This window comes from Achroia grisella, unplaced genomic scaffold, assembly GCF_030625045.1.
Source record: "Achroia grisella isolate CSIRO2021 unplaced genomic scaffold, CSIRO_AGI_Agris_v1 utg1174, whole genome shotgun sequence".
Classification (NCBI taxonomy): Eukaryota; Metazoa; Arthropoda; class Insecta; order Lepidoptera; family Pyralidae; genus Achroia; species Achroia grisella.
In genome coordinates this window covers 286,440-312,477 of record NW_026712590.1, presented here as the reverse complement: position 1 = coordinate 312,477, position 26,038 = coordinate 286,440, and the positions used below count along the sequence as shown (strand labels likewise).

The window sequence follows — 26,038 nt, the reverse complement described above, 5'->3', positions numbered from 1 at the left end:
GTTAGACTGAATAAAAATGGTATCTATATATAAAAGAAAATACTATCAGTCTGACCGTGACACTCAAAGAAATCTTCTATAATACGAGTTAAATGTAAAATAGAGTTCGCAATGACGGTTTCTATTCCCTTGAGCGCACTATAACCACAGAGTGTTAAATATACAGAGTGAAAGCTTTCAATAGTGCTCATTCTCGAAATTTGCAAAACTAAAATACCTACATATCCTCACGACTGTAATACCAGATAGGATAAACGGAGGCATTGTCTACTATTGACGTTGTAGTAAACACAACATTTATATGCCAACATTTTTTAAGATATTTGAATTATTGGTTGTAAAAATAATCTCATGCTCACTTTTTGCCCAAAATATTTGCATAGTTGTAACCGTTGTGCAGAACAAGTAAGTAACACTATAATTATTTATATATGTATTTATAACGTCATACAAGCACACGGTCCTCCTGGTGATAAATGGCAATGGATCACAAACAACACGAATCTTTATCGTCTTCTTTTGATGGTCTGATACGTTGGTATTCTGAACGATTAATCGTAAGTTGTCCATGTTTCCTGTAACTCCATGTACCTTTAAAACGGACACGTAGCTTACAAAGCAAGCAACATAGTAGTTGAAATAGGTGAAACAGAGTTACCTATGTAAACGTCTTCGAACAAAATGTACTTCGGTAGTTTCCACAATACTGTTAATACCGCCTTCTAAGCACTTTGAGTAGTACTACATTAAAAGTATTATTCGTGTTTGAGATAACTAAAATTGCTTCCCAAATTGAACTAGTGCGCAAGTTTACACTCTGTATTATGTGGTACTCTGTGTTCAAACTAGCGAATCAAATCAGACATGCGTCTCTTTCAAACAAGCACTCTCGTTACCCACATTTCCTCTGATCCCATTGCGTAATGTGAACAACGCATTATCGAGTCTTGTTTGCTTTTGTAAAGAAAATTGGGGATCTACTTTCATCCCTTTGATGTGAAATTGGTTTTAAATAAGTCCTTGTATTGAGAATCTAATAGGATGTTTCAACTTTTTGTTGCTTATTTTTTATACGTCTTATTTGTAAATTCGACAAACGAGCTAACTTTGTTTTTTAACTCCAAAAATACTATTTATTTATATTCATAATAATAATGATATTCATAATATATTGTTGTAATTTTTGATATTTATATTTTGATTTGATATGTATATTTTGATAGAATACAAATTTATTTAAGTAATTTTCAAGTCATTCCATATAGTTATGTTTGTTTTTATGTTTAAAAAAAAAGGTAATTGTTTCTCAATTTGCTATAATATTTGACAAAAAATAAAAATGGCAGAGAAAGAAACGGTCCACCTGACAAAAGGAAGTGACGTACCCAATAGGCATGAAGTAATCGGCTACTCGGCAGGTTGGCAAAGCTTGCAACAGGAAGGAAGTGGAAGGGATTTATTTTGTGGTGGACCACGGCCCCGTGACTACCGTGGGCGTGGTCCCACCCCACTTAACTAGATCCGAGGAAGTCGCGCAATTATCTTAGGGAAGAAGAGGAAAGAAGTGAGTTCCATAGAGAATTCGCAAAGATGAACATGCATTAGTTTCACAGTATTTGCTCACGAGTTTTACAGTAATCTCCCCCGAGGCGGATCTGAAGGAATGAAGGATTTCTCCAAGTAAAAAAAGGAAGTAAAAATATTACATATTCAATACTTTCAAAGTTTTATAATATGTACAGTATTCCTGCAAGCTTTTCACATAGCTAATCATGGTTTAAGAACCCTATTAGCTGATACCCTGGGTAGGTACGTTTTTTGCAGCGTAAGGTACAAATGAGCTGCGGCACACTTAATAAAAAGACCAGGGGATTTGAAGGTGATTTGCCGACGTTACCTCCACATGGCTTTGAGCTGGTCGCAGGTAGGTTCGTCTGGTTTCCCGATCTCCCTGTCCCGGACCCTCGCCGGCCGTGGAGACAGGAGTGGTTCCTGGTCAATGCGCTGCGCGAATACCACGCACGCGCAGACCACCACACTCCACGCGCGCCAAATACACCACATGCTGAAACAATAGAAACCATTTCAATTTTATATGCAGTTGCTAATATGTAGTACTATTTACGACCACAGTGGTCTAGCGGTTTAGCACACTGCTTTACTTCCGATAGGTTCTATTCCTCGCACGGTAGAAACATTTGTATTCATGTGTATGGTTGTTTGTATCGGTCTGGGTGTTTTCTATGCATATTATGTTTGTATTTACAAAAAAAATGTATTCATGTGATTATATCAGTCATCTAGTACCCATAACTAAGAAACCAAAATTAAAGTTATTATCAAATAGGTACCTGTTGAGTATTCAGAGCCTAATAAATAAATATTGTCTGTAGTTTTGGGTTACGCTCTCTCAACTCATTGTGTTCAAATACAAACACATATCGAGTGTAGTCGAGTAATAAAATTATAATTATAAAATAACGCAGTGCTGATTTATTTTAAAAACCCACGGAATGATAAAATCACGAACATAGCTATTCATTCATTCGTAATTTAAGAGCGACGCTCTTATTCCTGGAGCATTATTTCCTTTTTCTTTCGTCACTCCCTTTTGTTCTATATTACAGAACAAATAAAATATTTAAATTAAGTATAGTTAGTCTAGGTAGTAAACATTCAAAACATCTTAAATTTCAAATTTGAACGACACCACGAAAAATTTACTGTATTAATTCAATGATAAAAATCTTGGTGAAAGTTATCCACACATTAAAAAGAGCTACTTTTAATCTTATTAATATTATAAACACGAATGTTTGTTAGTGTGGATGTTTGTTACGCTATCACGCCAAAATTTTTGGAAGTAGGTACAATAATATAAACGGATATTGATAAAGTACAATATAACTAGTATATAATACAGCTATATAGTAGTTTATTGTATACTAGCTATATAGTATAACAACGCATAGGTTATAAATTTCACGTAGATGAAGCTGTGGACACAGCTAATAAATAAATTAACTATTCTAACGCTATATTAGTAGTTTATGCATTCCAGCTTACATAGCTGGAATTCCAGCAATAAAGCGACGATCTAAAAGCTATGTGAGCGATGAAGGCGTATCGGTTAACAATATTTGAACACGCCCACTGTTTGAGCTGTGAAGTGACCCTTACTACAACAAATGAGGCCACTGCTTTTGTAAGAGACGAGACGCTTCATTACGAGTCTATGACGCAATTGCTAACAATTCCTAATTGCAACAAATTATAATTATACGCCACAACATGTAAGAAACTAGATAATATTTGAGAAAATTTAACAACAATAATAGTAAAACTTTTGTGACGAGACTTAGTACATGAGACGTTTCGAATGTGTGGTACAATAAAAAAATATGACTTTACAAATATCCTCTTATTAATAAATATCTTTCCATTATTTTTGTACACATATTTGAAGCTGTGTTAATAATACTAAAAAAACTAATAATAATAAGCCAATAATATACTACCTACTTAATTATGGAATACAAAACTATGTTTTCCTATACCATAATACAGATTATTTTTATTTCTATGACTTTGCATACATATTTCTAACTATTTTTAGCACCTAATAATAATGTGCCTATAATAACATGCCACCTACTTAATAATAGATATAGAATAGAATACAAAACTATAATTCTCCTAAACTATTATTGTCTTTTGCGAGTAACATATGCCATTGTGGTCAGACGTGGGAGGTGTCCATGAAATACAAATCGTATTATCGGAGAACTTATATCGTAAATCAATTTGTATACGTAATACACTACTACGTACGTATAATACGTATAATCTATTTACACATAAGATAAACATATAATACTTTATCTATAAAATAGAATATAAAATCCTACACCAAATAAACTTAATTTAAGTACTTTTGAATAGTCATCAGATTTTTTTTATTCTACTGTTCATTCGGAAAGGTTAATTTGTGCCTATGTGCTTTATAATTTTACTGCCATATCTCACACTTAGCTTACAAAGCAATTTAGCAACAGAAATATGTGTGTGTGATATAGAAAACCTCGGGGACGACATTGTACAAAGACTTACCTAAAAATAAACAAAATGTTAAATTACTCGTATGTATATATTTAACACAATAGAAAGGGGTTTCAGCTTGTTTCTTCCATTTATACATCCGGTTTCAATACAACTGACACAGCAGTAAAGCATCTTACCACCGAGAAACACAATTTCACTCTCAAAGGATGCTTTGAAGTAAGACTCCATTGAAACATCGCGTATACAATTCAATTGAGAATGCAAGCGGATATAAGTGGTTTTATCCGGTTTTATCCACTTTCATCCGGTTTTATCCGGTTTTAAAGTTATATCCGGGCGGGCGAAATCGCCGCTTCCGAATGCGCCGCCATTGGAAAATAAATCAGCTAATTTAAATTCCCTTTCATACTTGTGGACTACGGCGCAGATATTAAAGTTACTTTGAACAGACTGATATCCTTTAAGTATAATTCAGCTGTCTTCAATATTGCAATGTTCAATGTGGTATAAATATTAAAATTAGAATATTTTACTTTCCATATAGCATTTTGATGGATTTTTTTTTATTAGTTGGTAGACAATAATTATTTAACTCTGGTCCACTCACACATCGCCATCTAGACACGAGCTAAGCAGAGCTTGTGTTATGGGTACTAGACAACTAATAGAAATACTTAATACATTTTTTTGTAAATGCATAACATACATTGTCTATATATATATATGAATGGAGAATTACAGAAAGAGCATGAGGTCAGGTTAGTTAGCCCATAATGAAAAATTCACCAGGAATTTATCGTGATGTGTACAGGTGAACCGCGTGGCAACCTCACATGGTACATCTTCCCCCTGTCTATGTATATTATACATAGAAAACACCTAGACCGCAAATAAGCGACGTTTGCCATTTCCTAACAGGTGGGCAGTTTGCTTTCCCAGTTCAAGCAAATAAAAAAATAACAAAATCGTCGTTAGCCACATGTTACTCGCATCTAAACAATAATATACAGATACAAGTAAATATTTGTACTTACTAAGCGTTTCCACCTAGTAGTTTACCGAAATATGTTATTACATTATTGTTAAAGTATTTGATATTAACACTAATAATAATCCATAATAATTATTTGAAAAGAACTAAATGTATAATATTAGTAGAGATCATAACTATAGAGTTTTATCGCAATAAAACACTCCTTTGTTTATACAATAAAATTCACTCTAAAAATTATTTCTCTGATGTATATGTATATACACTGCTTTAGTACTATGAATGAATTTGATATAATATTTTATTATATCCATCTTAAAGTCGTGTTCTTGGAAAAATCTTGTTTTTCCTTCACGATATCTATTGGTTGTCGATAAAAATAATATAATAAGGTTTGAGTTCTTATAAGGTTATTGTAGATTTTGTAAAAAAGAATGCGTAATTATATTTATTTATATCAACTTTACTCACGCTTTCATCTTATAAAAAGTTCAAACGTCTAGTATTTTCTACTTAGTTTGACTTTTACACAGTCGTCTGCGTGGGTAGATAGAGGTACTACCTATTATTTCCTCTAGTTCTAATACAATAGAATAGAAAATCCTTTATTCATATGAACTTCTTTTAAGCACTTTTATATAGTCTTAGTTATTTTTTTTTAATCTACCGCTCATTCGAAATGATGTTTCATCATAAAAAGAACGAACAAGGAACTTGCGTGTTGCTGTTTTAAATAAATATTGCTCAGAATTAAATTAATTAAGAATTTTGTGAGAATACAAACTAACAATTGAGTTGAGACAATAAATAAATAGTTACTTGAGTAACAAAGTAAATCAGTTACATTTATCAGAACGGACCAGTCTCTACAAGTACCACCCGTTTACGAGTATAACGTATACATTGTGTCACTAAGACGGACATTTTTTTATTGCGAACGAAGTAAACGAAGTCGCGGTAATAGCTAGTGTTGTTGTACTGATACGAAATAAACACAACTGTACAAATAACGAAGTTGAAATCAATATCGTCTCCAAAGTTTTTGTGTATACTGTGATAGTTTCGAACTCCATTAGAGTCGAGTTTATTCTGTACGATATTTACAATTGATTATTATTTTGCGTTTAATTAATACTTATTAATATTAGTAATATTATAACGCGAACGTTTGTGAGCATGAATGGATGGATGAATGTTTTTAACTCTTTCGCGCAAAAACTACTGAACGGTTTTAGATAAAACTTTACAGTTATATAGTTATCAGAATAACATGTAGGCTAAACTAACATATAGTTTAAATTGTATGCAAAATAAAATTATTATTTTTATTATTATTTATAAAGCTATTATGTAAACTGAGCGAAATGTAATGAAAAATGTCAAGTAAGTGTAAAACAGACCAAGCTCCGCTCGGATCCGCTAATACAAATATAATTATAAAATGTATATGCTTAGCCTTTGTCTGTCTTTTTAGATAAAAGATAAATGTGAAATTAATTAAACATGACATGACAACTTTGTCCTCTGCAATGGCAACGCATGAGTAGTATCGCGAATGTCATGTATAACGTTATGTTAGTAGTGCTGTTAATGTCGATAAGCGACTGTTACCATCTACCATCAGTTGGGCGATTAGCTTATATACCATTTTGAATATTGGTTGCATAAAACAAAACTGATAGACACATTTTTCATTTAATATATTAGTGTGAATTTGTATGGTTTTACCTTTCAATCGGCCAGCGCCGTGTGTTACAATTAGTTTTAATATTATTTTAATAAATAAGCTTAATATAGGCACTTTTGAATGGTCATATATTTATGTTTCTAACACTTATTCGGAAAACTGACTCATCAGATGTAGAATAAGCGAGAAACTTGCGTGCGGTTCTTTTAAATATACGTTACTTGAACAGTTTGTTATTAAAATTTAAAAGCACTCCAATTAGTGTCCTTTCCACCAAGAAATGGAAACAACAAATTAGAGTGCCTTTCACAACACTGTCACTTGGTACGAAACCAAAACGTGTACAGAATTATTTAACCCCTAGTTCGCCCTTACTATGAAATGAATGAAGAATATGAACTTCGTCTCAATCTAAAAATATCAGCGTATTTCGAAGTCAATACAAAAATAAGTTTATTTTGTAACAAAGTGTACTTATGATTAATCATAATAATATTAAGATAAAATACAATCTCGGAATTGCATAAATCTATTGATTACACAAATCAACTGATATTTTCAGAAACGATATTATGTGACAACCAAAAAACACCATCAAATAATCATAGAACCTTTTGGAAGTGTTCCCATATGTTTGTATGTTATCATTCACGCCTGAACGACTGAACAGCTCCTAATGAAATTTGACGTACAAATAGATTGGATATGGGATATCTTATACGTCCTATTATAATTATTAACAAGCCAAGTCTATTTCTGAAATTAGTTACAATATAGATTAATAATTGTAAAAGTGAATTTACACCATTGAAGTGATCTTTTAGTATCGGAGGCCAAATTCTCAAGTTTTTTTATAAAGTAATTTTTTTACGAGTTTCACTAATCCCTTATAGAATTCAACCCTACTAACTACTAACCCCTAAATACCTACGAATGAATGGCAACTAAAAATATATTTTCAAAGTCACATTTATAAATAAATTGGCAGTATAATGCTTTAAAATTAGATACTAAAAGTGGATAATGGTCTCTATGACAATAGATACACGGGATCCGTCACACCCGATCCCAGGATGACAAAAATGTGACCGTATCATAATTCCTAAATATAGGACGTAATAAAACCTTATGTATGGTCCCTTGAATTTGATGAAACACAAATTGAGGACAAAATGAAAATCTTACGTCTAAATATAGAATCGGTTCGTAGTTTCTAAAATTAAAATTAATTAATAATTTCCTAATTTACATGCCGTTAGCATAAGGTTGTCTATTTCTATATCTTTTACTCGACTTTTCTTTTTTATGTAATTGTGATGGCAAACAAGCTGTCGACCTGACGGTAAGTGGTAACGGTCGTCTATATACATGAACAGCAATACGGATATTATGTGACATTCCTGATACCACTCACGTCCTTTCCACTCCAGAGAACTAAGATGTCATGTCTCTTATCCAGTTTCACTAACTAATCGCACGCTACAACCGAAACACAACTAATAAATCAAGTTGCTTGGCGTCTGAACAAGCTTAGACTGAGGTTTCCACGTCTTTTTTTTAGACGATTTTTACATAGACTGCAAAAAATCTTAAACCGCATAAAATTTATAATCCATGTGTTATTCTAATGTATTTTAACGTTATGTCCAAATATATATAACTCAACGGTGACTGGCATAGTGATCTATCAACGCACAGCCCAAACCACTAGACGGATCGGACTGAAATTGGCATGCAGGTAGATATTATGACGTAGGCATCCGCTAAGAAAGGATTTTGATTAATTCTACCCACAATGGGATAAAATAGGGGATGAAAGTTTGTATGAAACTTTGCCAATTTTAAATCATCGATCAGGCTGAGACTTTGCATGCATAAAGCTACTATGACGTAAGCATTCCCTAAGAAAGGATTTTGATAAATTCTACCCCTAAGGGGATAAAATAACGCGAGCGAAGCCTCGGGCAAAAGCTAGTTGATCTATAATATTCTAACCCATATTACTGTAAGGTTTCATTAAAATCCGATCAGTAGTTTTTGCGTGAAAGAGAAACAAACATTCATCCGTCAGCTTGCTTGCCATTTTAATTACAGAATAATTTTTCTATGATTTTCTGTCTCAGTGATAATGTAACGTTAGTTTAGCATACATTTTACCCTAATCAGATTATGACAGCCCTGAAAATATCAGGAAACAAAGAAACGAACGGCGCGGACAGGCGGCGTGGGCGGGCGTTTCATTCACAATTTAAGGAAGCCAATACTTTGAATGATTTTATGAAAACAAACAACAGCGATACGCACATTTTGTTTTTATTCTAAAAATAAGTATTTGTAGCTGTAACTGAGAGAATGGAAATAGATGTACTGTTTAATAATAATAACAATCAGGTCTTAATTCTACCGCCGAATACATATATCACAATACAGAAAGCAGTATTAAAGCAATATTAAATACCTGTCGTATGGTGCATACATTTTTACAGGAAGACAAAGTAACAATAAATTAAACATATTAGAATTAGTTGGTCAGGATGGCCTGTAACTCTAGCCTATATATAACACCGAAGAATTTCGATAATATAAAATGTATAAATAAATAACAAAAATAAACCCTGGAGAATTTACACAGCGCCATCTAGTCCCATACAGGTAACAGATAGATAAGCACAATAATTCGGTATAGTAATAATATGTAATATTATGTTATCTGTGGCAATAATAATAGCCCAGTAAGTGTGTAGATGTGTAAGATTAAATACAAATACTTAAATACTTTTTTTGTAAATATACGAACATACTTACATAGTATACATAGAAAACACTCAGACTAATACAAACAAGCATACTCATAAATACAAATGTTTGTGCGAGGAATTAGCGCTTTGCATTGAAAGTAAAGCGGTGTGCTGGACCGCTAGAGCACCAAGATTTTATAATACTAAATGCATGTTTTAAGTAGTGGGGTAACTACCCCTAGTGGGCAAAATTCCCCTAATATATTTGCTGCAGCTTCGAAAGCTCCTTAAGAGACTCTGAGCGTAGTCAGAATCTAACATTTAATTATTAATATATATATATATGTATATATATAGAGTAGGGTAAACGAATTTGCGGCTCACCTGATGGTAAATAATTACCGCCACCCATGAACACCCGCAATACCAAGGGAATTGCAGGTGAGTTGCCGGGCTTTTAAGGAGAAATAAGCTTATTTAATGAAGGTTTCAATACAGTATCGGCTCGAAAATACCATTGCTCGAAGCTTATATTTAATCAATTTAAAAAACTAGGTTAAGCTTTTTAGATAAAGACAAATTAGCATTTCGATCACTACTAGCTGAACAGATCCAACTCATGAATTCATAGGAACAATCTCTTAATTTTATGGAACGCACATCTCCGTTGGTGTATTAATTTTTATTTTATTATAATATTATATGTATGCATTATACAATTATTCTCCCGGAAGAAATTCTTTAAATGAAATTTAAAAACGCATCAAATTCCTTTACGTAAGTAGTTTAGAAGCAGTAGGTTAAGTTGTAAACACGTGAAAATATCAGCTCAGCATTATATTAAAGATTATGTAGTATATACCTAGCACTTTCTAACAACAAAACAAAAAGCTTTTAATATGTCAAATAATTTTTTAAATTGTATAAATATTTTTTAATACAATCAGACAAACCTTACGCTCGTTAATAATGTCTCTTTCTATAGGTTATTTTTTTTTATATTAATTAACTATTTCTTTTATGCCAAATAGAAAATAAATTAATTCCTTTTCAGAGATAGATACACACTACATTTCGCTCAATTGTAATGCCATTATTTGTAAATTGTAGGAAGTGGGAAATGCTACCTAAAATTGAGGTTTCTACTTAGTCTAGTTACCAATAGTGAAACAATGTAAAATTGAAATAAAATAATATTGGATGAAAAATAAATTACCGTTATATTACAGCTTACAGCTTATGCTGGTTAAGTGCAGTGCGTGTGTGTGGGTGAGTGTGTGTGTGTGAGTGTGTGTGTGTGTGGTGCGTGTGTGTGACACTCACACATACTTATTGTGAGCCTTTAATTTATTATTCTATTTATATTACTTTAGAATTAAAACAATATAACATGCGATAACATATGTCCTATTCGCGTTCCACTGTGACATAAATTGAAGCCAAACAGCCCGTGTACTTTATTTTTTTCACAAAAATACAAATTACGCTCATGTGTTATATGCAAAAACCTTTATTGCCTTAATGAGGGGTAAATTGTTTAGGTACATACTACCTACCGCGGTGAGTGGGTGTTTATTGTTCTTAGTAGGTAATTAAACCATTTGGGGTGGAATTAGATGGTACTTGTTATACACAATTGTATACATCTCTTTTTTAAATAACAGACAAACTGCTTACTGTTAAATATTTAATTAAAAAAATATATAAACCTAGTAATTGAAACAGATGATATATTCCTTTTATTGAATATTCGTTCGTTTTACCTTCGCACATGTATTATACATATAAATTCATCTTGAATCGCACTATCTATTACTAAAAACTGCATTAAAATCCGTTGCGTAGTTTAAAAGATTTAAGTTCTTTGTGTAAAAGAGTAACAATCATCTATCTATACGCACTAAATTTCGCGTATATTTATATTATATTTATATATTTATAATATTAGTAAGAAGTAAGATTCTTTTTTATTCTATAATTTATTTGCTATTTATTATTTTATTATATTTCACCGAACTGGACTTTGTAAAAAATAGTCTGCTTTTGTACCCCTACCTACTTCAGCCGTCAACCAGCTTGCTTTGTAAGCTGTCTTTCGATGAAAAGGTGAAAATAAAGTTGATAGATATGAAAAAAAATTGTTTGTCAATTTACATTCCTGACTAACTATCCAATAAAGGAAACACCGATATCAAATAAAAAAATAATACTAATACTGCGATCCCTGGCCAGTTGGATTCAAACTTATCCGGTTTAAACGTGGGCATGTCACGTGTCATTTTCACCCTGCCATGCCTCTGACTGTCCCATCTGCAATAAAAGTCGTGATGAGGAAGGGTGGGGGGGATTGTTAGTAATGTGAATTCACGAACCCATGGCTAGCAATGTCAGGTCAGGTTGACCTGATTACCTGACCTACGTGATTCCCCTGTAAACTATCAGTGAATAGTTCCTAGTAAATTTGTCACGATGGGCTAACTAACCTAACCTCATGCTCAGATGAGCACGGGGTACCAGTGGAGGATGATAAGATATCATCCTCCACTGGTGCCCCATTAGTGTAAACCCGCGCAGATGGATGCACCATTCCGTTATCATCAATTAAAAAAAACAGTCGTAACGGTATGTATTCACGTCTCCATTCATTTCCACCCTGTATTGTATACAAAAGTAACTATAAGGGTTTTGACTTCAGAAAAGTAGCAAATTCTATTATTGGATCACATAAATATATATTTTCGTAGGCATTTCCCATTCATTGGAGAAATTTATTTTTAGGAACTTGTACCTATGGTCACACGGAAACTCAGCCCAGGTGGCTGGGCTGAAGTGTGACCTTCTTATATAAATGTATGATGGTATGAATGAATAAATATTCATTCATACTTGTTTGCTGGAGGAATATAGCTATGTTTTGTTTCTTATAATAATGGATAGAAATTATTGTTCCATGATTTTAATAGTGACTCCACGGAATGTTCGAGAAGAAGTGAAAAAATAGTAAGTAAGTATATAAAGTAAAACAAAACAACATCGATGTTCCATTCGTGACGTTCCAAATATCAATGTATTATAATTAAATTAAATGTATTATATGGCTATTTTCGATCGCAAACAATACTGATCAATACTAATACCTATATAAATGAAAAAAATGGGTCTGATTATTTATTACCTTTTAAGATAGAGATAGATTGTGTTACGTATACTGACATAGGCAATCTTTTGTCCAAAAACAGATGAGATCGCAGGAAAATAAAAAGGTATTATAAATTCGTTAGGTTAACATTAACAATAATAACCCTGAATTTACACAGCGCCATCTAGTCCTATATTAAATATAGCTTGTGTTCTGGGTACTAGACAACTAATACTTAAATACATATTTTTAAATGCATTCATAATATACATATAAAAACATCGAGATGAATACAAACAACTATTCACGAATATGATTGTTTGTATATAAGAGATATAAATGTATGTCGTCGTAGGTTCTATTCACGGTTGCATCGTGTGAGGAATCGAACCCGCGACCATCGGAAGTAAAGCGTGTGCTAAACCGCCGGATCACCATAATCTATAAAATCCTACAATAATAAAGATATTTTAATCGACTGCTTGAAATCATGTTATGCGTATAAATTTTTATAAAGATCCAATGACCTACATTTAAATCTCCAACTAAAAGCTTATAGTACTCGGAAATTCCCCATGTATTCCAGGAAACTGTGTTTTAATGATTAAAACCGACAGCCAGTGAGCTCAGTCGCAACAAGTGGCGACCGTTTGCATAAACCCTATTAAGCTCGCCAGGTTACCATGACCTTCAACCCTCCCCTGGCTTCAAACATTCCAGACGAGGTGGAGGTCAGGTGATAAAATGTCACAGCTCAGAGTTAACTGGCCGGGTAGTACGTTGCTTTGAGATATGGTAATTAATTCGAGAACAATTCCGCTTGGATTGATTATTTATTTACGTTGAAGATGAGATGACAATGTACGTGTGTATTGTATCGTAACGACTGTTATTCTATATAGGGTAGATTGTATTATTGTCAACTGTCGATGTTGTGGTGAACACAACACTTACTATGCCCACATTTCACGGTATTTGAATCCAATGTTGCAGAGGACAAGTCTACCTCCGTATCTCAGCTTACTTGTTAACTTGATATCGTTGTTTTCTTCATCGGATAGTCAATCAAAAATATAAATGGATACACTAAGTTCTTTTGGTGTTATAGATTTGAATTTATGACCACTGGGGTGTGATTCAGGGTAGTAAACCACTAGATCACGACGTTCTCATTGAGTATATTGTGTTGAAGTATATGTATGTATGTTTTTCGAACTATTTTAATGCTGTTGACTGCAGCTTTACAGCTTCAACCAACCACACGAAACCCGCAGGAGAACTAATGGAACTGCTGAAGGCCAACTCCTGCCTGACGGATACGACTTTAGTCTGAATCATCGCTAGGAGTGGGCTCGACTCAGGCCGTCATAATTTCGATCCCGTTTGAATTGGACGTGGGATCGATCGGAGATGAACGAAGCATCACATTTACATTTGACAATGCCTCTCGCTATCTGGGATAACAGTCATGAAGTTATAAGAACCCAGCTAATTATTCTAATACTCACTTTAAGACCCATTACTCAGGTGCAAGCGAGTGTCATTACTGCAAAATAAGTGAATGTAATTAGTGCAAAATCCTTTTTTAAAGCGCACTAATGACTCTAGACGGCAATCAGCGCTAATTACCGTGAATTTAAATGGAAAGTTTCAACGCCTTATTTGTTTTTAATAATGTAGAAGCTATTTCTTTATTTCTATATAATTTATGAATTAAGAAATTATATATCTATGTACTATCGTCATAAAGTAGACTAAGGTACAATGCCTATCTTGTAATAGACACCCGTTATTCCTCTCGTACTTTGCCATACCGGTTATTATGCTCTCATGCTGAAATTTTACTACCTTATCTCAGCATTCAAACTAAGCATAGCTGACAAAACATACTGCTTGAAGACTGATGTTTCAAATAGGTGAGACTGAAGTAAGATACCGTACCTTCTACCCTCTAATGTCATTTCTCTCACCCTTCAAAAAAAAAAACAAATTACAAAGCCAGCGGTTAACTTAAAGTATCCACGCACATAACTTTATACAAAGCGAAATGAAATTAAAATTTATTTGTCTTTAAAGTGGTACATACAGAAGTTTGTAATGTTATTCATGTTTATATAAATTTTACTCTTTGTTATTATTAGTAGAAATTCTATGAAATACAATTTCTGTTATTTATTATTTATATATTCACTTTAGCACGACATCACGTTTTTTCTTTTCTTTAACTAAGTCTTTGAAAATTTGGTTTTGGTTTTTTCTAGAAATGTACTGTTAATTTTATATATTTGATTGTCAGCTGTTGATTTGGTAATAAATAAATAAATATTTATTCGGCCGGTAATATACAGTAATGTAAAAAATTTATTTAAATTGACACAACTACTAAAAAAATTCCTGATTTAAAGAAATAGACTTAAAAACGATTCCTCGTTTTAACCGACAATCAAAATACTAAGTCTAGACTTATTATGAAGGGGCAATTTCAATTTATCGACTCAGTTGATTTCAAGTTCGATTTCGCTGGAAAGCAATTAAGGAGAAATAGCTTAGAGAGTTGGAGCTCGCTCTGCAGGCCTGTGACAAATGAAAATTGTTCCTATTATATGTACAACAGAATTTATACTCCCATGGATATTTTAATGTTATGTAATTTAGAACGAAGGCAGGAGCACAAAATCGAATAATTTCAATACTTTAAACAAAGTCGTCTACGTGGATTCCTCATAATTCTCTCGCTAAGTACTAGTTTGCTTTTAGTACATACCTATGTATTTGTTACTTTCTCATAACTAAATGGCTGTACGGATCTTATTGTAAACGATAATATATATGTATATATATATTGTATCATGAACATTGACGTCGCCTATTTTTTATCAGATATAAATCGAAAGTCCATAGTAGTACTACAAACTTAAATAAAATTACAGTTACAATGCTTTTTTTTATTCTTATCTTATATCTTATCTGCGAAATAAAAAGTATACAAAAGGCGAGCTTGTTATTCTCTAACTCTCTTCTCCAGCTAACCTTTAGGTAGAAATAAAAAGCGTTGTAAGGAAGGCAGGCCATTTTATATTATATATTAATAAGAATTTACAATAAGATACCATAGGATATATTGGAATTACCCTTAAATAAATTCAAAACATCTGTTAATCATATTTACTGAGCAAGGCCTATTACTCACTAAACGATTACTTGAATGACGAGCGTGCATGGCAATATTTTCATGTTCGGGATTTTCATTTAATGTTGGACATAGACACCTATATAAATACCTATGCATTGTAAATAAACTGGATTTAAAAAAAATAGTAATTCAATTGAGTTTCTTGCCAGTTCTTCTCAATTGGATCTATATACCGAAATGGACGGTAGGGAAAAAAATTATAATGTAAAAACTTGACGTTCATAAGCGTCTAAAATGTCCTACATGAATAAATGATTTTTGAATTTGAAATTGAATTTGTCATACGATCTATCTTCATATTAAGTTTCATTAATATCCATTTAGCCTGAATAGAAAGACAGATGTGTATGTATCTGTATGTTTGTTAACTATGTTGTTTTGTATCATTTTTATGTTGTTATATTTCCGTATTTATAATATCAGTATGGATACAATCAAACGAGTCTGACAGATTCTGCGCATGCTTAACGATGATATCAATATTTATACAGCAAAATCTATTTGAAATTCCGAGACTCATTCCTTCTGGCGGCGCTACCTTGTAATTACAAGCAAGATGTTCGAACGCCCACTCATTTCCTGTTCCATCAGTAAGTCTATTTGGCATTTCTTGGTATATATTATTCCAACTTGTGACGTTCATTTAAGAGAAAATATTTCAAACGTCGCTACCGTAACACGGAGAAAGCAACATTTTTGTGACAACATATTCATAAGGAATTTCAACAGTTTACGAGCAAGTAATGATTTTTCAGTGTTTCTGTGAATAAATTATTATACAAGTATAAAGGTTGACTGTGGTATTTAATAATGTGAAAATTAGTATCATTGTCTGTTTAATTTAACGAATAAGTACATTCTCTTATAATTTTACTTATTTATTAATTTAAACTTTATTAAATCTTGTACAATAAACGGGCTTAATGCTATTAGCATTCTCTAGCAGCCAACATTAGGGAGTGCAGAGATACTCGAAGGCGGTTTAGTTTATTAAATAAAATTATATGAAATATTAAATAGTTATAAATATAACAGTATACATATACATAATGATATACTACACACAAACATATTATGAACATACATGCCTACTTCTATATATGTTATAAACAAACTATACATATAAATAAGATGATGATGATAATTATTGCAGTTCTATGAGAGACTAGCTTTGGCCCGCGGCTTCGCAGGCGTTAATTTATTCCCTTAGGGGTGGAATTTATCAAAATCCTTTCTTAGCGTATGCCTACGTCATAAGTAGTCATAATATCTACCTGCATTCCAAATTTCAGCCCGATCCGTCCAGTCGTTTGGGCTGTGTGTTGATAGATCACTATACCAGTCATCTTTGAGTTATATATATTTAAATGAACTCTTTTTTTAAAACTGAAATTTTATTCCACAAATAAAATGACAGAATTACATCGTGTCGTAATTAATATAAGCCTTAATTTACTTAACTTTTAAGACTAAATCGCTGAATGGATGTTACTGAAATTTAATATAAAATTACAATAAAATGTACATATATTTATGTACTTTTAACGACAAATAAGCTGTTAACCCGCTTTATGGTAAGTTGTAACCGTCTCTAATATACATGAACAGCACTACAGTGATCAACATGATCAAAATCATGTGACACGAGTGCTACCTCTCATGCATTATCATTTTTCCGGAGTTAGATATCATGTGTCTTATCCTGTAATTTCACTGCCTTATCTCCCTTCAACCGAAATAAGCTAACAGCTTACAAAATAAGCTAACTGGTAGCTGATATCGGAAATCGGAATCTTGAAGGCTGCCATAAATAATTTTTATTTTGTCTAAAAAACAAACGAATTCGCTGACAACCTGCTAGTTGTTATACACGCTACCGTGAATCTATCTGTCTCATTTTCCATTAATTTTTCATGACTGAAAATTAGAACGGATATTAATGAAATTTAACGTCAAAAGAGAGAAGGATAGCAGTATTTGGGTGAGCGTTGCTTGTTTTTCTTTTACGTGTGTTATTTATCTCATATTAAACAAACCTCTATTAAGATATCAGATTGAATATGAAATCAATTTTATGTATCCGTCATACATAGTCGTGAAAGAGTGCTGCTTATAGGGACTGGTCTGCTCTATTCACTACGACTGATTTATTTTTATTTCGTTACTTAACCAGTTGATTTAATAGTATTTAATATTTTAACCCTAATAAATTAGTGCCAGTTGGTAGTTTGTATTCGCACATATCAACTTTAAAAAGTTACAACAATTATTTAAAAGAGCAACACGCAAGTTTCTTGCTCATTCTTCTTGTGATGAGACATCTTTCGAAATGAGCGGTAGATAAAAAAGTCCATTCAAAAGTATTTAAAATAATATTTGAATAAAGAATTTTCTATTCTATTATATTATATATATTATATTTATGCCACTTTTATAAATTTATGGCACAAAACAAGAATAGTAACATTAGTAGAATAGTAAGCGTAAATGGATTTGTTTTAAGTAGTAGAGTTTAGTTAGTTAGTTAGTTTATACAATGAAGGTATACGCAATAGTTTGCACAGTTGAGACACAAAGTTCTGTCAGGGTAATTTCAAAGTCGCATAGTTATTCCTTTCATGTACGTAGCTGGTGTTTAAGTTTGTAGAACAAACTAGAATTGAGCATTATTAAAGTTTACAAAATGATGTCTAATTCGTAGTCATATTATAACTGCAAGTGTGTTTGACTGTCTATTTGTTGCGTTTTCACAATTGAACGGCTGAACTGATCTTGATGAAATTTGAAATTAACAAAAATAGCAGAGAAGTCGCGGGTAATAATTTGCTGTTCTGAATCTGAAATATCTAGCGAAATATCTGAACTATCTAGTACTTAGAATAAATAAAGAATCTTGAATCTTAGTGTAATAAGAACATATGAAAGTCTTGTATGAAGTTATGTGAGTATAAACCCAGGAAAATTCACACAGCCTCATCTAGTCCTAGCTAAGCTGAGCTCGTGGTATGGATTTGTGTATGGCTACTTTTTGAAGTAATTTGTACAACTAGCGGTCGCCCAATGGTCGAAATTGCATCATAATTAATTTAAATTATAAATTTGAACATTATTAAGGCTCTGCAGATTTTGCCAAGCTGAAGAGGAAACGCCACTACACATCCTATGTGTATATCACACATAACATGCATAAACGAAATATCTCCTTTGAAAAATATACACTCTATCCTGAGGACATAAAAACCATCGCTCCTAAGAATATCCTTCAATTGTTGTGCCTGACTGGTCTAGGTAGCGAACTTTGAAAAAGGCGAGCACAATAGATCTATGCAGGTCGCAGTGTCACTGGTCTTAGCAACTGACAATAGCCCAAAATCCCCAATAAAAAAGGCTCTATTGTCGAAGACTATACTTCTATACGTATGTGTCAAATTAATGTATTCTATATGAATATATCCTCTGGTGTCATCCAAAAATATATATAATCGCTTACTTTCTTTAAAAGAGGAAATAAATGATAAAATATTTATAAGAAATCTCAAGACATTATTGATTAAAAAATGTTATTATACAATTTTAGAATATAAAAATGACATATTGAATTAGATATTACACAATTTTAAGAATTAAATATATACAGTTTCAATTTATTGATTATTACTATCATTATTATTTATATATCCAATACTATAATTATATAAAAAATAACTCGTCCTCCTCTCTTTTCTTCCGCTTGCTGTACCCAACAGGGTCCATAATTAACCTACTTTGAAATATACCTATCTATCTATCTACTATAAAATTATGGAATGCAAAGCTATAATAAATAAATAAATAAATAAATAAATAAACATAATAATTATTAAAGAAAATAATAGCATTATGCACTGCTTCCCTAAATAAACTCGAACTTTCATATTCCTCTATCTGCGCAATTTTTGTAAATAGGAATACAAAGTTTTTGCTACATAGATAGGTACAGAAACATATTAATATAATGGTGTACCTAGGTTGATATCAGTGGATATTATATCAATATGTGGGAGATACAGCTGTGCTCTTGTATGACATTGTCCGGTTAGTTATTACTGTTATTGAGTGCGACATATGAGAAAACTTGTGCCAATACATGCTATACCCCACTTTATTTACTTTATTATTGTTTGAGCATTACTGCAGAGTGGTTGCCACCCCGACTTACGCAGGAAGGGCGTGAATTAGAATCTGATAAACATCACTTTTTTTCTGCCTGTCACCTATATGTTTCACAATTATTCATATCGATTACCTTGATATAATTTCTTTTTGTATGAATAAATACCTTTATTTCTGCTAACAGAAATAATTAATTTAATTTTAAGGCTGCCTTATTTTATTTATATAATACTAGTCACCCGCCCGACTTCGCATGGGTGTACATGTATCATACATATGAACCTTCCTCTTGAATCATTCTATTTATTACTAAAAACTGCATTAAAATTCGTTGAGTATTTTAAAAGATTTAATCATATAGACAGCAGAAACAAATTCGTTTTATACTATGTAGAGATATAAATGTATCATCTTTTATTTTATAATGCAAATACAAATATATTATATATTATCTATAAATCTATGTATCAAATTAATGCGAGAGACGGTAGTGGCATATCCCTGCCTTGTTAGATTCAAATTTACTGATAGTCTAATAGTTTAACCTACAGTTTTAATACCAACCAATGGTAACAGGTTCGATCCCCGGGCAACACAAACACTATCGATCTCATTTTTATTCTATACATAATGTGTACACATACAAAACCTTAAATATTTCTATCAATTTTTTTAGTAACCACATTCTGCTTAGTTTATCCCTCTGTTAATAATAATAAAACTCTTTATTGTGCATAAAAAAAATACAAAAGATAACTATGTAAACATACACAACAAAAGTGGCCTTATGTCTAGACAATTTGAATTAATTCATTATGTTAAGTTATTTTTAATCACTAAAATTTCATAAGCATTACTATGAAGATATGTTAAGTTTCAAATATTTGTACAGACCTGATTACCCTTGGGTACCCAAAAGGCGTGCATGCACCAAGTACCCGCCATTACAATGTTATAATTTACATAATGGTTTGCTAACGTGGGTGTATTAAAATAACGCCCAACGACTTAATTCTGCCCACGCCTCCGCTCCGGACTGATTGCGCGGGAATTTCTGAAATATTTTTTTATCTATGGTACCTACAGACAAAAAAGTTTAATGCGAGCCAGATCCCCATTGAGGCTTTCGTACAACATTAAGATAAATAAGATAAAGAGTGAGAAAAGAGAGAGATTTCTTTAACTAAAGACATTATGCACACAGTTAATCTATTTAATAATATAAACGCAAAAATTTGTGAGTATGATGATAAAAATTTGGTTTACTTTCGAAGGTCGCGTTTTCGATTATTGTCACGATATAAACATTCGTGTTCATGAGTAAATAGTTTGTATTACTATAGTTTGGATTTGGATGTTTTCTATGTATATAAAAAAAAAATTCCAGTGCAAGTTCTGCGTAGCTTGGGACTAGACTACAATTTGTAAAATGGCCTGGGTTATTATGAATCTCAATTTGAGTGTAGAATGTCTTCTGTTATATAATACCCGAGACAGACTTTCTCTTATGCACGCCATATTTTTATCATTATAGCCTACCATCCGGCTAGCTACTTGAATAGAGAAGAAGTCAACTGTTGATTGTTCTGTTATATTACTCGTAAGAATGTAGTTCTCTGGAATGCCAAAGAATGAGGTGTACCATGGACGTCACACGATACCGTGATATCTGTGATACTGTACGTATATAGGTAATATAAGATAGCATTTACCATCACCATCAATGTCGTCAGATTGTTTACTAATTAGTGATAGTTTCATAACACTGTAATTTAGTATTAAATAAGTGTTATTTGGTTTGTTACTCAAATTCCTAAAAAATGTAAAGTTATACAAGAACAAGATTATTCAAAACATTCTTGCTCATTCTTCTTTATGGAATCTGAATTTAGATTGAGCGTTACAATAAAAAATACTGTTCAAGTGCTTATATTAAATTTATTTAGAAGAAATTTAGTAAAGATTATTTCTATTTCGTGCTGTGCATTCAGTTTCAAGAAAAACGATCATTAATTTATTTAACTGACAAACAAACACAAAATATCACAGGACACTTGCTACAGTTCATTATTTTATATTCCATTTATATATTTTTATAAAATATTTTTTGGTCAGAGATGAATAACTTTATTGACCAAAAAAAAACTTAAACACAACGTACAAAACAATGAAATTCGTACAAAATTCAAACTAATAGGTAGAAGGAAGCATTTTCTGCTAGTTAACTTTTGGGATGATACATTTCCGTTTGGACATGAAAAGAATAGGTGAATAAATAAAGGACAGACAGGCATACCTACCCCTACGACTAGACATACTATCTATGTCTCACACGCTATGCTCGTGATTGGGTGCTGCTTGTAGAGACATATCTGCTCTGATAACTATGACTGTTTTTTTATTATCCCAGTGAATATTAATTTACTTTTGTCAATACTATTTAGTAGTTTATATTCACAAAAAGTGTTAAAAATATAAAGTTGAACTAAATTACGACAAAACTTATGTAAAATAGCAACACGCAAGTTTCTTGCTCGTTCTGCCAAAGCAGACCAATCATAGTCTGCTTTCCAAACGAGTGGTAGATACAAAAATATGACAATTCAATATTGCTTCTACCAAGTTTATTAAGTGTATAATGATAATTTCTATTTCTACCTTCGCATTTATAATTTTATATACAATTACTATTACAGAAAAGGTTATATTTGTATAGTGGAAAATGGAATTAATGATAGAATTTGTAACATTTGAAATGGTTTTAACAGAGTAGCCATTAGAATTTCCATATATAAACGAAATGTAGCATAATATAATGGATATTTGGGTAGGACATAAAAATAAACGTACCGACGTATATATTGAGCACTTTAACACATTTTATACCAATAGCAAAGCATATTGGTTGTGAAAGTATTGGGAATACTAAAATGTAGTGAATTTCAAATACCTAAGCTTCATTGTACGTTTATATATTTATATTCAACTGGCGGTACCGGCAGATTTTATCTTGGAAAAGCAGCACCACCTACCGGGTCCAATTGCGTTCCCAAACAATTCAGGAATCTTTTAGTATGTACACAAATTTCCATCCAAATCCATCTAGCCGTTTAAGAGGAATTTTGTAATAAACACATGTTTATAAGTTTTTATTGTACATGTAGAATAAGATATTTCATAACTCCACCCTTGGAAATCTTAGCGGTTAACTCCTGTTGAACTCGTTACTCTGGGTTGGTTCGGCGTTTAGTTTAACCACAGATAATATAATATTACATAGTTTAACCAACTAAACGCCGAAAGCATGAGGATAAAGTCAGGTCAACCGATTGGTTAACTTTATGGGGAGAAGGGGATTGTTATTAATGTGGACTAATACCCCCATTGCTAGCAGTTTACCATATCAGGTTGACCTTCACGTTGGTTTCGCCTGGAGACCGTCATGATAAATTCCTAACGAATTTACCACGATGGCTAACTGATCTCACTCCATGATCATTTTATCATTCTCCACTGGTGCCCCGCCAGCATAAACCGTTAGCGCAGTCAGGAGCACTATTACATTATCATCTATAAGACTATGCTATCCTTCACTGGAGCGCCGCCAGTGTAAAGCATTAACGCCGCAACACTGTTCCATCATCTTTGACATTAAAAATAATGTCTTTGGAAAGACAATAATAATGTTAAAAAATTTCGAGTTTATCAAATACAAATCATCAATCAATAAAAATCTTTTTGCAATTTATGCAATAAACAATTATTTTATTATATTTTTTCCTCGCTATTTAGTTCCGGCAATAGATTCAATTGAGAAGAACTATCAAGAAAGTCAACGCAATTTGTTATTATTTACTTATTTACGTGTAGGTACTACTTTATTTTGATAATTCCTTACATGAACAAAGTTTCCTTTAATGACTAATAAACAGACTTTGCTCAAGGCATTAATTTTTAAAATTCCATTAAAAACAAAAAATCAAATAATAAACAAATGCTCTTTGTAACTTTAGTTTATATATATAGGAAATACTCGTAGGTTTAGTTGACTGCGTAATTATGAAAGATGTACATAATTTCAACATTCGTATACAAGTTTGAAGTAAGTATTGCTTAATAATGGTTACGAAGAAGCAAGTCTAATTTAAATCCTGAAATATACGAAGAACAACCATGAACAGTCAACAAAAAAATTCCAGACGAAGCTCTATTAAAGCTGTAAGTACGCCCACCATACATTTATGTCGAAATTATGGATATAAACTGAAGATATACCTACATGAATTTAAGTTTACATTAATAAAGGTAAATATTGAACTTGATAGTGTCATAATTAATTAGCTTCTTTTTGAGGAACCAAAATATGCGCGTCGTATTTTATATATTTTTAATTGTCTATTATTTCAGATAGTTTTTGTTTACCATCAATGCACAAAGGTTGTACATTTGGTAGACATGTAACAACAATGCGGTATTTCCTACCATTCAACCATAGATATAGCAGGCAATAAATATTGTGTCTTACTGTCATCCTTCTATCTGTTTTACTTTCAACATATACTAAATATACTATTTCTTCCAAAAAACCACTATCTTTTCATAATTACATTCAATAGCATACTAATAATTCCCTTCGCTCACACAAAGTAAGTAAAAAAAGAAGAAAAACAAAACAGAGATCCTAGAAATATCCAGAAATTAGTAAGACTATAGTTAAATCAATCAATCAAAACTATCTTTATTCATGTAGATCTAATTACAGAGGCTTATGATAAGTGAAGTCTGCCTACAGTTCAGAATAATTCGAACAAACTCGGTCCTCATTCTTATCAAATACCATTGAATAGAATGATACTTAATTACATTCGTGCTAAAAGTATGGTTGATTCCTAAAGTAATGAAAAATATTTTTTAATTTTTCAACTCATTTGTGTTGCTTTGAGCGAAATATAGAAATATTTTTAATTAACGTCCGAAGTAAGAGTTCACAATTCATCCCGCACAGATTTTGGCATATGTAAAAGTTGAAAATTCCAAAAAAACACTATTATAAAGTAACTGCGCTGTGAGCAGTTTCTGAGCGTGGAGCAGTCAGATGATTTTTTTTATTATTATATTACTTCATTTATTATTATTAAATGACTCGAAAAACTGCAGAACAGTTTGTTGGCAAGATAAAGCTCATTTATTAGTACTAAGAGTTACCTACATCCATCTATACACATTTATACACCACACATCCTTAACAATTATTTACGTTAACATATCAGCTTAATTGTGTTTTTTTTTTTAATTTCGATTCAGATAATATTCAAATTAAGGTAGACCAAAATTTTAATTTTATTGTATCACATGAAATATAGAATGATCCATTCCGTATCCATCCAAAAAGTGAATATGACGACCATTTCAATCGATAGAAGTTCAATACAATTTAACGTTGATGAAACATTTGATATTTGAAGAGGTTATATATTCACGAGGGGTGCGATGAACAAACAGTTCCGCTGAATACACCCAAGTGCCTATTTAATACTCAAAACTGTCATATTCCCAAGTGGTTACCAATATCTATTACGATTATTTAAACAAGCTTTGCGGTATGTCAATAGAGCTGAAATAATATGTACATATGTAGATAAAACGTGTTTAGTTTAACGTGTTATACTGAAATTATTAAGTTACGATGCTTATATGGTAACTTAACCCTTTCAGACCTGAATTATTTTTTTTTCAACCGATAGATTTGGTAAATTCCATAAGTCTAAAATATAATAAGGAGACAATAACAGAATAAATAAAACATTTTTAGCCTTAAACTTTTCAAAACAAATTGAGTAGTTTATAACCGAAAAATGAATACAATCGTTTTCAATTGGAAATTATAAAATCGTTTTAAATTATCTTAAAATTTGTATAATAAAATTAACTGTATTTAATAATTAGCGTTTATCTTTATCGTTATATTAATACATGAAGCAAAAACTTTGTACCACTATTTGCGAAAACTGCACGGAGGACTCGGAGGTGTATGAAATTTCACAGTTTTGAGTATGAAACTCTAGCAAAAAGTGGC

At 32.0% G+C, this 26,038-nt stretch overlaps 1 protein-coding gene across 1 annotated transcript in view; it reads right to left on the bottom strand.

Annotated features, from left to right (window-relative positions):
• LOC131851934 (uncharacterized) overlaps nucleotides 1-26,038 on the bottom strand; it is a 73,692-nt gene that overhangs the window by 14,043 nt on the left and 33,611 nt on the right. The window contains exon 2 of the mRNA XM_059202496.1: nucleotides 1,898-2,065. Within this exon, the coding sequence (XP_059058479.1) occupies nucleotides 1,898-2,064 (167 nt within the window). The 5' untranslated portion in view covers nucleotide 2,065. The remainder of the gene's footprint in view (nucleotides 1-1,897; nucleotides 2,066-26,038) is intronic.